Raw genomic sequence first — 11,218 nt, 5'->3', positions numbered from 1 at the left:
TTTAAACGTGAACTATATTGAATTCGCACGTGTGTCGTGATGGCTGTGGTATTAGGAGTGGTAGCGTACTCTCAAGCTACAGCTACCCGGAGCATTCCTGTGACGTCGCAACCGAGCTTGTCGGACGACCGCCCGCCTGCCGCTAAGCTGTCGCGGGTCCCCATCGCGTTCACAACAAGCCACCATCTGCAAGCACCAATTCATTCCATTATCATGGTATGCACCTCAAACACCCACTCCAGACACTCTTCTGACATGTCCGCAGGCTCGTCCGCCCGCGCAAACGAAGAACAAAGGTACGAAAGCGCCAGGCGCGTCTCGCCGAACGACAGCCGCGTCGCAATCGACGCGCGTAAACAACAACAATGGCAACACCATGCCCAAGAAGCGCGGCAGGCCACGTAAGCAAAGGGACACAGACACAGCCGAAGGCCCTGAACGACCTACTGCATCGAGCTCACGACCAAAGCCTTCGCAAACCAAAGTAGAAACCGGCAAACAGGCGCGTAAGCGGACCTCGGCGGCGCAGGCGGAAGACGCAGAGGGAGATCAAAGCGGCGTACATACAGAGCTACCATCCAAGTCTTCAGGAAAAAAGAAGCGCAAATCACAACAAGATGTTCTAGACGAGGCTACACAGCGCAAGAAGCCCAAAATCGGCACTTTCGCCCGTCTAAAGCCACGCACGCGACACATTCCGCAAACGGTTATCACTTCGAAATGGAAAATGGCGTCACTCCCCACACAAGCCGCCATCAAGACCCTTTTGCACTCCGTCCAGCGTTCCGTCTTCGCGTCACGCGCGGACAATGCGCGGAGCCGCACCGAGGCCGAAATCACGCTTGCGAGCGTAATAAACAAACTTGAGAGGCAGTTGCCGCGCATGCCGTTCCCGCCGCGCACCAAAGAGGCGCTGTTCGATCTGAACAAGGTTGTCGAGAGGAATCGGGCGCTGGAAACAGAAGTCACGACAGGGATGCACGGAGCGGGATTGCTGAGAGAGGCGGTGGAGAGGGAGGAAGAGGGGCTAAGGAGGGATAGGGAGGCATTGAGAGTACTGGAAGAGAATGCCAGAACAAGCGAGCGGGAATACAGAAAGAGGGAGAAGAGGGTACATCCGTTGCTGAAGGACGGTGTGGGACATGGAGCGGCGGATGACATGCCGGACGACATCGATATGGTGATGGGATCAACGAAGACAGCGGAGGAGTTGGCGGGCATCGAGGTGGATGAAGAGGACGAGGACTTGGCCCCGCTGCTGGACCAGTTGAAGAATCACCTCGAGTCGATGCAGGCCAATATAGAGCAGGTCGAGGGCGTGGATGAGGCGATGGAGGGGGCATTTGCGGCGTTGGACGGAGTCTTGGGAAGGTACGCCACGAGGGAGCAATACGAAAGCTTGGAAGGGCGGTAAGTATGTAGGGGGTAGGGTACTCCGTAGAGGGTTGCTTGTTCCGCGTACAGTATGAGTTATGATACCCCTTTGTTATCGACCGGGACTCGTGGCAGGCATTAGATATAGGGAGAGGAGCAACCCCCTACCCGATAGTAAGCGTGAGGGCGGCGGATCTGCACTGGGGAGCACGTGAAGAGCGGCGGCACGGCGGGAGTGGAAGAGCGCGCTTGCCGCCGGGCCATTGCAGCTGAGACGAGGCGCTGGCGGGGTCCCACGGCAGGCGGACCCAATATCAGGCTTCCACGAGCGGCTGCACCTGGGTATATTGGCATATTGGCAGCGTGCAGCGGGCGGGCTCGGCTGTGGAGGATCGCAGGGGCAGGGCTGGCGCTGGAGCGGGCCCCGCGCTTGCGCCGAGCAATCGTCCGCGTGCTTAGTTTGAACTTCACCATGTCGCGACCCTTCGCCTCTGCACCGTCCTCGCTCACGAAACAGCCGCAGAGCCCCGGGCAACAAGGAGCTGCTCGATGTCGCCGGCATCTCCACATGTCCCTCCGCTTTGACGCGCCCATCCGTAAACGACCCGAATGCGCCAGCCTATGCGCGCTTCCGATCCGCAGTCCTCTGTCCCGAACCATAACCCCATTGGACCCGTCCGATGGTCCAGGCTACACAAGGAACCGCCGCAAAGCGATCTAATGGAGATCAGCCCCCGGTTATGACGACCCCCAAGGAATCCGAGAAGAAGGGCGACGAGCCCATCAAGGCCGGCGCACCGAGGCCCGAGAGCACGCCCAAAAGCGATGATGCGGCCAAGAAGGCGGTGCCCTCCAAGAAGCGGAGGAAGGTCAATCATGGTTAGGGACACGGCAGTCTGCAGCTTGACAGCGTTGCTAACGTCTTTGGCCGCCCCAGCATGCATCTACTGCAGACGTTCGGTGAGCCGCTACGATTCTTTGCGACTCCCGCGCCGCGCGCAAGCGTGGGCGCAGCTGAAAGGAGTGCACAGCATGCTGACAATCTGGCCCGGAACAGCATATGACCTGCGATCTCGTATGTGCGCCTTTTTCCCGTCCATTTCCCGCCCGCGACTGCGCGCTGATTGCTGCCGCCCTCTTGTGACTCTAGGAACGCCCTTGCACCAGGTGCATCAAGCGCAACATTGGGCACCTCTGCCACGATGAGCCCCGAGAACCCGTCAAACGGCAAAAGACGGACACGCCGAGCGTCATGGAGGATGAGAACTCGGCTCCCACGCGGGATTCGGAGAACTCGCTGGGGCGTGCCGCATCGCAAGATGCAGGGCTGGCCCTGGGGCCGCCTCCGCCGCCGCTGCCTCGCGGCCTCCCACAGCCGGCATCGGTCTCTGCGCCGCACGCTCAAAGCATTCCCGGCAACAATACATCGTGTACGTGGTACCTGATTTCTGCGCTCGAGGCTGCCGCTTGCTGACGCGCCGCAAAGCATTGAACTACAATGACTGGATTTTTGGTGCGCCGAGCAACTTTCAAGACATGCATGCGCTCAACCCTTCCTTCATGTTCAACGCGTCCGAGGCCTCAAACGAATACAGCATCTTCAACGACCTCAACATCCTTATGGACGACGGCGCCCTCTACAGCAGCGATGAAATGAACCAGCTCTTCTCGGACCCTTCCCTTACTAACACACCGGGCGTTCTCAGCCAGAGCAATGCCATTTTCCAGGGGAACCAGCCGAGTAACCAGCTCCTGCCTCCTTCGCAGGCTGCAGCCGCCAACACGATAACCCGACCGCCCAGCAGCTTCCCATTGGACAAAGCCCGAGAGGCTTATTACATGACGGCCGCTGATCCCGCAGGGACCGACACGCCCGAGGAACGCATGAACAAGCTGCTCAAGGCCAAATTTGACGCAGGTATGCTCAAGCCCTTCAACTACATCAAGGGTTACGCACGTCTATACCAATACATGGAGCAGCGGTTCCAACCCATATCGCGGCAGAAGATCCTGCGTTGCATGGATCGCTTTAGACCAAAGTTCCGCGAGCGTGTCCAGACATTGACGGATATTGAGCTTGTGCGGGTTGAGATGTGGTTTGAGCGATGCTTGATGGAGTACGACCGCGTATTCGCCAGCATGGCCATCCCGGCCTGTTGCTGGAGGAGAACGGGCGAGATTTTCCGTGGAAACAAGGAAATGGCGGAATTGGTACATGTGCCAATGGATAATCTGCGCGATGTTGGTCGCCATTTGATTTCGCATGAGCTCTGACAGTGAAACTAACGGCGTGCAGGGCACTCTATCACTACACCAGATCGTCGAAGAAAAATCGCTCGTCAACTATTGGGAAAAGTTTGGCGCCATCGCGTTCGACGCTTCGCAGAAGGCCATCCTGACCATGTGTTCGCTGAAGAATCCAAACCCAGACTCGAAAGATCCAGAAATCCGTTGCTGTTTCTCCTTTACCATTAGGAGAGACGCACACAACATGTGAGTAACACATGACTTGTGTTGCTGGCGGTGGAGTGCTAACATGTAACAGCCCGTCTTTAATTGTAGGAAACTTTCTACCAATCATTCGCGACGATTCGTAATCGCATACGCGGCAATTTGCACTCCTCTCTTCGATGCACATATTCACACTCTCACCTCCAATGTTAGTACATGGACAGCAAAACTTGGCTGAATCGGAGGCAGAATTGTTTTTGGCGACTCGGCTATTCAATATGCAGGCGTTTGTTCTTCCGGCGAGATTGTCATTCACAGCGGGGTGTTGAATGGCAGGGAAAAGGTCGTTTTGGATCCTGTTAGCCGACGCCGTTGAGCCGGCGTCAGCTTACCTTCGCGGGCAGACGGGATATCGCTACTTTACGATGGCGGTAGGGTGTGCATACGGCCGGTTGGATCTTTGTTGCGATTACCTGCTGTGTTTCGTGAGGTTGGTATTCTCTGAATGCTAGGTTCCTTTTCCCTTTCTCTTCAGGCCCTCGGGTTTTCGCGGCGAGTGGGGCCGATGTTGTTGGCGAGGATGTGAAGTACCTCCGGTAGGTATCGCGCTGGTTTTCGGACACAGTGAGGCTTATTCGCTGCAAGGTACGGCTATACGAATCGTCTTTCGTGAATCTCTCGCACCCTTGGTGTGGCGCGAAATACCGGGTCACGATCGAGAAGGCTATACGATATCAAGGCCACCGTTTTCTTGCAGCGTCGCTCCTTTACTAGAAATCCCGATTTGCGCCGTACCTTAAGCTTAAGGCGTTGGCTGTTGCCATACTTTTTTGTCTTACGATGCGGCGTCTGGATCGCAGACTGTTCGAGCTTCGCGCTTCGACGCGTCGAGAGGTCTCAAAACCTCCCTTATCTCACCCTCGATCTTCAACCTACGCAACACCCGCCTTCATGACCCACATCACATCAAAATGGCATCCAAGAACCGCCTTGTCGCCGAGAACGAGAAGAAGGTTACTGGGCTCATCGGCAAGCTCCCCTCTCCTTTCACTCTCACTCTTCCCTCCGTTGTTATCCCACCTACTCATCATCGCCGCGCGCTCTCACCCACCAACTAACCCTCCGCGCCATAGCCTTCGCCCAATCACTCGACAAGCGCGTCCAAAACGTCATCAATGCATCCAGCACACCGGACCCAGACCTTGCGCCTACGCTACAAACGCACATTGCAGCGCTACCACTGAAGCCATCGAGCGCACTTGCAGCCCGCGTCAAGACCCTCGACGCGCTCGGAACCGCGCTCTGGAACGCGGCAACGAGGGCACGGCGCACTGAGGCGGCTCCAGCAACCGCGCGCCCAGCGCTCGCTTTGCTACGTGTATTTGCGGCGCTGCTGCTCGACGCGGCGTGTGGGAGCAGTGGAAGCGGGGAGCACGAGGCAAGAGACTTGCGCGTAAGGGTGATGAGGGTCTCGTTGAAGGCGGCGAAGGCTTGCGTGGAGGAAGGGTTGTTGGAAACGTGTTTGCGCGTGCTGGAGAGGGCTGCGTTCTATGAGGAGGTGTTGGGGAGGGAGAGAGATCCGGATGTTGGGGAGGTGGTGGGGAGATTGCGCGCGGACTACTTTGCTTTAAGGATGACGCTGGTGAGTTCGTTTTGTTTCCTTGCCGGGGGAGAGGATGTGGGCGAGTTGGTGCTGACGGCGCGTGTCCCAGGCGTGGAAACAGTCGAAGCTTCACACCGCGGATCTTTTTTTCGGGAAGGTCGACCTCGATCCAGCACGCTTAGGGGCGGGCACGGCGGAGATGCTGACAGACACGTTCTATGAGATTGGCAAGGACATGCTGAACAAACACCGGCATGAAGATGCGGTCAAGTGGCTCGATCGGGCTTACAGCGTCATCGGGGAGCGAGACATGGAAGAGCTAGGGAACGATGCCGTGGAACTCCGGCAAAGCACTATGCATCACCTCATCCGAGCGTTGTTGAGGCAGGACGACCACGATGCAAAGGAAAAGGCCAAAGTACTGCTTGACCTTCTCGCGCTCGATCACGGAGACAAAATGGTTGTGTCACTACTGCAGCTGGAGCAACTCTCTGCGGAGCCGAAACCGGATCCTGGACAGTATTACGGCGCCGTCGAGCGGATGATGCGGTCAATACACCTTACCGAGACCAATTTCAAGACCATCATGCATCATGTCCACAAGCTCAAGAATCTGAGTCCTGAGCTGGCGGCTAAGGCTCTGGATAATTTCCTCGACCTACGATTATTCGAGAATAGGAACTCCGAATGGATTGAAAAGGTGACAGTAACACATGTCTGGGTCAGCATAGCAAACTGGGACGGTGACCAATCTCCTGAGCCACTCAGGGAGTTGCTCGACACAGTTCAACAAAATATGCACGGCGCATTTAGCGTGGCAGCAACTCATGCTGCACAAACACTGCTCTGGAAACGTATCGAATCAACGTACTCCCAAAGTCAGTTCAACGCGGCAGAGGCATGGTGTCGCCTGTCATTGCATCCATTGTTTGAGAAGGCTGGAGAGCTGAACAAGGCGAAGGTTGCTCGAAAGACGATTCTCTGTGCATTGGCTAGGCACGACTATGTCACAGCCCGAAAGGTATATTTCGATATGTCGGATGCGGGCAAAGCAGCACCAATGACGAGGTACTTAATGTACAAGGTGGCGCTTCGCCAGGACGATCCGGACTTGGCGTCGGAGTGTCTAGACGCCGTGTGCAAGCAGACCACCCAGGACGTTACGCTTCTCTACGCATGCGTAATGGAAGCACAGCAGGCGGGCAACAAGAGCCAAGCCGTGGTGGCACTGCAAAAGGTGCTTGAAAAGTACAACTATGCCGCACCGCAGGGCGTACATCTTCCGGCCCTGCTTCGCTGCATGGCACGGCTTTTGCTGGCCGAGCTCGGTACGGCAGACAACGTGAATGAAAACGTGGCGGAGGAACTGGTCAAGTTGTTTGAGGGCGCTGCGAGGCAGGCGAAGCTTCAGAAGCGCCGTACAAAGGAACAGTCTGCGCCGCTTTTCTCGGAGAAGGAGCTCGACTGGTTCTCCCGCAACAGTTACAATATCTCGCTCAAATACTGCGCTACACTTCATCCATCTCATCTTCTTCAGTTGTTGGAGGCATGCATCGCACTCATTTCCCTCTTCCAGGAAGCAACAACAGGAGACAATGAACAATCCACAGCAGCACTCCCAGCTCCATTAACCCACCGCCTTCTCCTTACTCACTACCTTGCAGCTTCGACTGCTCTCGTCCTCGCTCGATCCGCCGACTCAATTCCCGTCTCACATGGCGCCTACCACACTCTCTGCCATCATGCCGACGCCTTTTGCGAGCGACTCCCATCTTTCCTACGCACCAGCGATCTCGCCGAGCTCAGCGTTTCAGCCCGTGCTGATCTGCGCGCCAAGCGCGCCCAGCTGCTCCGCTATGGCCTTGAAGCTGCGCTCAAAGCCCGCGACTGGGATTCCATGGACCGGTTATTCGAAGATTGCTTTGCGTACGACACAGGGACCGGCGCGACAGACAGTGCCGCACACGTGCGCGACGAGGACGTCCCGCAGTTCCGTCACCATCTAGAGACGCTGGCTGACTTGGCACTGGTCATTCATGCGGAGATGGCCAAGGAAGGGCCGGGTTCTGCAAGTGCCAGCCCCACGCACAGGAAACGCGTTCTCAGCGTCTTGCAGAAGATCGTAAACGCAAGCTGGCAGCGGGGCGGGAGCGGCGTTGTCGGCGCAGACGTCGTCCGCCTGGCCCGCTGGATCAGGTGTCTTTTTCAGCTCTCGCTCGATACAGACGAGGAAACGGCGCTGCAGTGCATGGATCATGCCATTGAGGTTGCAGGATCCCCCAAGAAGGGCAGGGGCTCGGATAACGCTGCCATTGCGGCGACGGCGTACCCACGCGACGAGCTCGAGTGGCTGGCCACTACGGCATTCAATCGCGGCGTCGACGCGTTCTGTGCCGGAGATGATGCACGCTGTCGGATGTGGGCCGAGAGGGCCCTTGAAGTGGCGGCTAGAGTATCGGATGGGGGCGCGTTGCACAAGGTGTTAGAGGAGAAGTACTCGGGGTTAAGATGGGAGAGTTGATTGACTGATTGCTTAAGGTGGGGGTGGAGTTGCTGGAGTTGCTGGTCGATCTGGGGTCTCCTCACGGAATGTTGGGGCAGGATGACGCGTTACTTACCCTGTCGACTATCCAGGTGAAGAACTTGAGTGGATTTGAGAGGAGCGGCAGCGGCGCAGTGGGTGGAGGACCGTCATGGGCGGGGAGCATGTCCCGAAGAGGCTTGCTCGGCAGGTCGGGCGGTTGATGCCCCGCATGCCGAGTCATGACCGACGGACCCCGCCTCGCTCCTGCCCCGCCATAGACACAAGGAATGCATGATCGTGCCGTGGCTTTTTAGCCTGAATCGCTGCCTTCCTCTCATTTCTCCCGTCTTCTGTGAGCTAAGTACATTCAGCTTCTATACACCTTTTTCCCCTCAATTGTCTCTTTCCACACTTTATACACCTCTCACATAGCTTCACATTCACAATGGTCGTCGGCAAAGAGACTGTCACCCTGGCCTCTGGCCGCGAGATGCCGCTGGTCGGCTTTGGCCTGTGGAAGGTTCCCAAGGAGTCCGCAGCCGACACTGTCTACAACGTATGTAGTATGACGGGCCAATTGCGTCTTGAGGAGCATTTGCTGATCCGGACAGGCCATCAAAACCGGCTACAGGCTTTTTGACGGCGCCTATGACTACCAGAACGAGAAGGAAGCCGGCGAAGGCATTCAGCGGGCAATCAAGGAGGGCCTTGTCAAGCGCGAGGACATCTTCGTCACCACGAAGCTGTGGAACAACTACCATGCCAAGGAGCACGCGGTCAAGATGGCCAAGGCGCAGAACGAGGCATGGGGCCTTGGGTACATTGACCTGTTCCTGATCCATTTCCCGGTGGCGCTGGAGTTCATTGAGCCTGAGAAGCGGCGGTACCCGGTATGTTTCTGATATCATCATGATGGCGTCATGACTGGGGCGAAATTTTCTGACAAAGTACATAGGGCTGGTGGATGGACGAGCAGGGTACGATCAAGCCGGCCAAAGTGCCCATCCAAGAGACGTGGCAGAGTCTGGAGCAGCTGGTGGACGAGGGCGTCGCGCACAGCATCGGCGTGAGCAACTTCCAGGCGCAGCTGCTGTACGACTTGTTCACGTACGCGCGGCACCCGGTGTCGACGCTGCAAATCGAGCACCACCCGTATCTGGTGCAGTCGGAACTGGTGCAGCTCGCGCAGGAGAACAAGGTCGTCGTGACGGCGTACTCGAGCTTCGGACCGCAGAGCTTCCTCGAGCTGCCGTCTACATTTAACCGCCGCGCGACGGAGATCCCGCTGCTCTTTGATGCGGAGCCTGTCAAGAGCATTGCGGGTAAGCATGGCGTTACCCCTGCGCAGGTATTGCTGCGCTGGGCTACCCAGAGGAATATCGCTGTTATTCCAAAGTCGAACAGCCCGAACCGCTTGAAGCAGAACTTGGAGGTCTTGCAGTTCGACCTCGAGAAGAGCGAGCTGGATGTCATTTCGGCGTTGGACAAGGGCCTGCGCTTCAATGACCCGGGCTATTACCTGCCGAACTACCCGCTGAGGATCTTTGCTTAGACTGGTAGAGGGCGGCTGTCGTAGATGAGTAATGATGGTTATAAGGTATGATGCGATGCGGGCAGAGTGTAGCATAACCCGCAAGCAATGGTAGATCCTAAGCAGAAGCCTTGATTTTCCGATGACGATTTCTTTCAGTCAAGTATTCAATGCACAAACCCCGTCACTTCAAATTAACCTACAATCCACACCCGTCCAACCCGGAGCAAACCCCTTACTCATCACCCCCACCAACCTCACCCCAAACATCTCCCTCATCAACAACAACAACCTTAACGGCGCCACTCTTGGGATCCCCCACCGTCTCGACCGCCTCCTTAGCCCGCTCAAGCGGGAAAACATGCGACACAAGCACGTCCTCCAAGCCCGTCAGCACGCCGCCCTCGAGCGCCGCGATGCCCGCCGGCCACGTCCCATGGTACCGGTTCACGAACAAGAGCTGCGTTTCTGCCAAAGAGAGGTGCATGAACGGCATTGAGGGGAGATTCGTCTGGCCCACCCCGATTAGGGCGATGCGCCCGCCGCGGCGGACAGCGTAGGCGGAGGCGGCGATGGCGGGCGCTAGGCCTGTGCATTCGAGGATGGTGGGCGGCGCGTGGGCTTCGTGGGGGTCTGCTGCGTCTGCGTCTACGGCTGCAGCAGCTCTCCCCTCTGTCGCGAAATTTGCGGTAGCAGCGGCAGCAGCGCCACCACCGTTCTCGCCCTCCCTAAACAGCGCACGCACCCCGCGCGCGACATCACGAGGCTCCTCGTCCAGCCCAACGCGGTACGTCCGACACTGCGGGACAAGCTTCCTGGCAGCGGCCAGGCGCGCGTCGGACACGTCGGTGATGACAAGGGGGTGCGCGCCGGATGCGCGGGCGGCGGCTAGCGCGAGGAGGCCAATGGGACCGGCGCCCGAGATTAGGGCGCGTGTGCCGATGTGCAATGGGCACAGGCGCAGCGCGTGCAGGATCACGCTTAGGGGCTCGAGGAGGGAGGAGAGGGCGTGGGGGAGCGTGGGGGGGATCCTGTGTGCGTTAGCTGGTGCGTGTGATTGATGTCTGAGAAAGGAAGGAAGGGCAGGCAGTACTTATGCAGCCACTTGGCAGGATGCAGCATGAACCGTCTCATGGTCCCGTCGTGCGGCCACACGCCGGCAAAGCGCACCGCTTCGCAGAGGTTGTAGCGGCCGCCGGCGCAGAGGAAACAGGCGCCGCACGGGACGCCGGGCTCGATGGCTACGCGGTCGCCGGGGACAAGGTCGCGCACGCCGGCTCCGATTGCGAGGACGACGCCCGAGGCTTCATGCCCGAGGATGCTGGGGCTTTGTACCCGGAGACTGCCGATTGCGCCGGTGCGCCAGAAGTGGATGTCGGATCTGTGGGGGGCGGGGGGTTAGGGTGGGTGTGTGCAGCTTGTAGTTGTGGTGTGGTTGAAAGAGAGAGAGAGAGAGAGAGAGAGGACGACGCACCCGCATATCCCCGTCGCCTTGACATGCAGCAGCGCCTGCCCGGGGCCGGGATCCTCGATGGGCGCGTCGCCGGGCTCGAGCGTGTGCGCGGGCGTGACGCGCAGGGCGGGGTTGGCGTAGCGGGCTGCGAGCGTGGCGGCTGTGATGGGGGGCAGCATTGTGGTGGGAGTGGTGGGCGGTAGTGATAGAGAGAGAGGGAAAGAGGGAGAGAGGAAGGGGGAAAGAGATGTGAGAAGAAGAAGAAGAAGAAGAAGAAAAAGA

General features: G+C 58.1%; 6 protein-coding genes across 6 annotated transcripts in view; 5 read left to right on the top strand and 1 right to left on the bottom strand.

Annotated features, from left to right (window-relative positions):
• The first annotated feature begins 273 nt into the window (after positions 1-273).
• K452DRAFT_286069 (uncharacterized protein) lies at positions 274-1,565 on the top strand. The gene has a single exon (XM_033540226.1). It carries the CDS (start codon positions 377-379, stop codon positions 1,412-1,414), a length of 1,038 nt encoding a protein of 345 aa, XP_033398956.1. The 5' UTR covers positions 274-376; the 3' UTR covers positions 1,415-1,565.
• Positions 1,566-2,114: 549 nt separating this feature from the next.
• Positions 2,115-3,971, top strand: K452DRAFT_224914 (uncharacterized protein; the record flags this gene model as incomplete). Its single annotated transcript, XM_033536720.1, has 7 exons — positions 2,115-2,253; positions 2,312-2,334; positions 2,432-2,449; positions 2,525-2,804; positions 2,861-3,615; positions 3,671-3,867; positions 3,920-3,971. 7 exons carry the CDS (start codon positions 2,115-2,117, stop codon positions 3,969-3,971), a joined length of 1,464 nt encoding a protein of 487 aa, XP_033398955.1.
• A 620-nt stretch (positions 3,972-4,591) lies between these two features.
• Positions 4,592-8,163, top strand: K452DRAFT_167927 (uncharacterized protein). The gene is made up of 3 exons (XM_033535755.1): positions 4,592-4,854; positions 4,959-5,467; positions 5,538-8,163. Exons 1-3 carry the CDS (start codon positions 4,797-4,799, stop codon positions 7,947-7,949), a joined length of 2,979 nt encoding a protein of 992 aa, XP_033398954.1. The 5' UTR covers positions 4,592-4,796; the 3' UTR covers positions 7,950-8,163.
• Positions 8,164-8,397: 234 nt separating this feature from the next.
• K452DRAFT_325845 (uncharacterized protein) lies at positions 8,398-9,504 on the top strand (the record flags this gene model as incomplete). Its single annotated transcript, XM_033544809.1, has 3 exons — positions 8,398-8,508; positions 8,564-8,842; positions 8,908-9,504. 3 exons carry the CDS (start codon positions 8,398-8,400, stop codon positions 9,502-9,504), a joined length of 987 nt encoding a protein of 328 aa, XP_033398953.1.
• A 107-nt stretch (positions 9,505-9,611) lies between these two features.
• On the bottom strand, positions 9,612-11,115 carry K452DRAFT_347033 (uncharacterized protein; the record flags this gene model as incomplete). The annotated part of the gene is made up of 3 exons (XM_033545491.1): positions 9,612-10,514; positions 10,577-10,864; positions 10,958-11,115. The coding sequence occupies 3 exons, from the start codon at positions 11,113-11,115 to the stop codon at positions 9,719-9,721; spliced, it is 1,242 nt and encodes a 413-aa protein (XP_033398952.1). The 3' UTR covers positions 9,612-9,718.
• The window catches only part of K452DRAFT_350333 (uncharacterized protein), a gene marked incomplete at its 5' end in the record, with an annotated part of 3,362 nt that continues 3,245 nt past the window's right edge, over positions 11,102-11,218 (top strand). Inside the window, one exon of the mRNA XM_033545651.1 lies at positions 11,102-11,128. Coding sequence (XP_033398951.1) covers positions 11,102-11,128 — 27 coding nt within the window. The remainder of the gene's footprint in view (positions 11,129-11,218) is intronic.

This window comes from Aplosporella prunicola (assembly GCF_010093885.1).
Source record: "Aplosporella prunicola CBS 121167 unplaced genomic scaffold K452scaffold_9, whole genome shotgun sequence".
Taxonomy (NCBI): Eukaryota; Fungi; Ascomycota; class Dothideomycetes; order Botryosphaeriales; family Aplosporellaceae; genus Aplosporella; species Aplosporella prunicola.
Note: the sequence above shows the minus strand (reverse complement) of the source record. Positions and strands in the feature narration are given on the sequence as shown.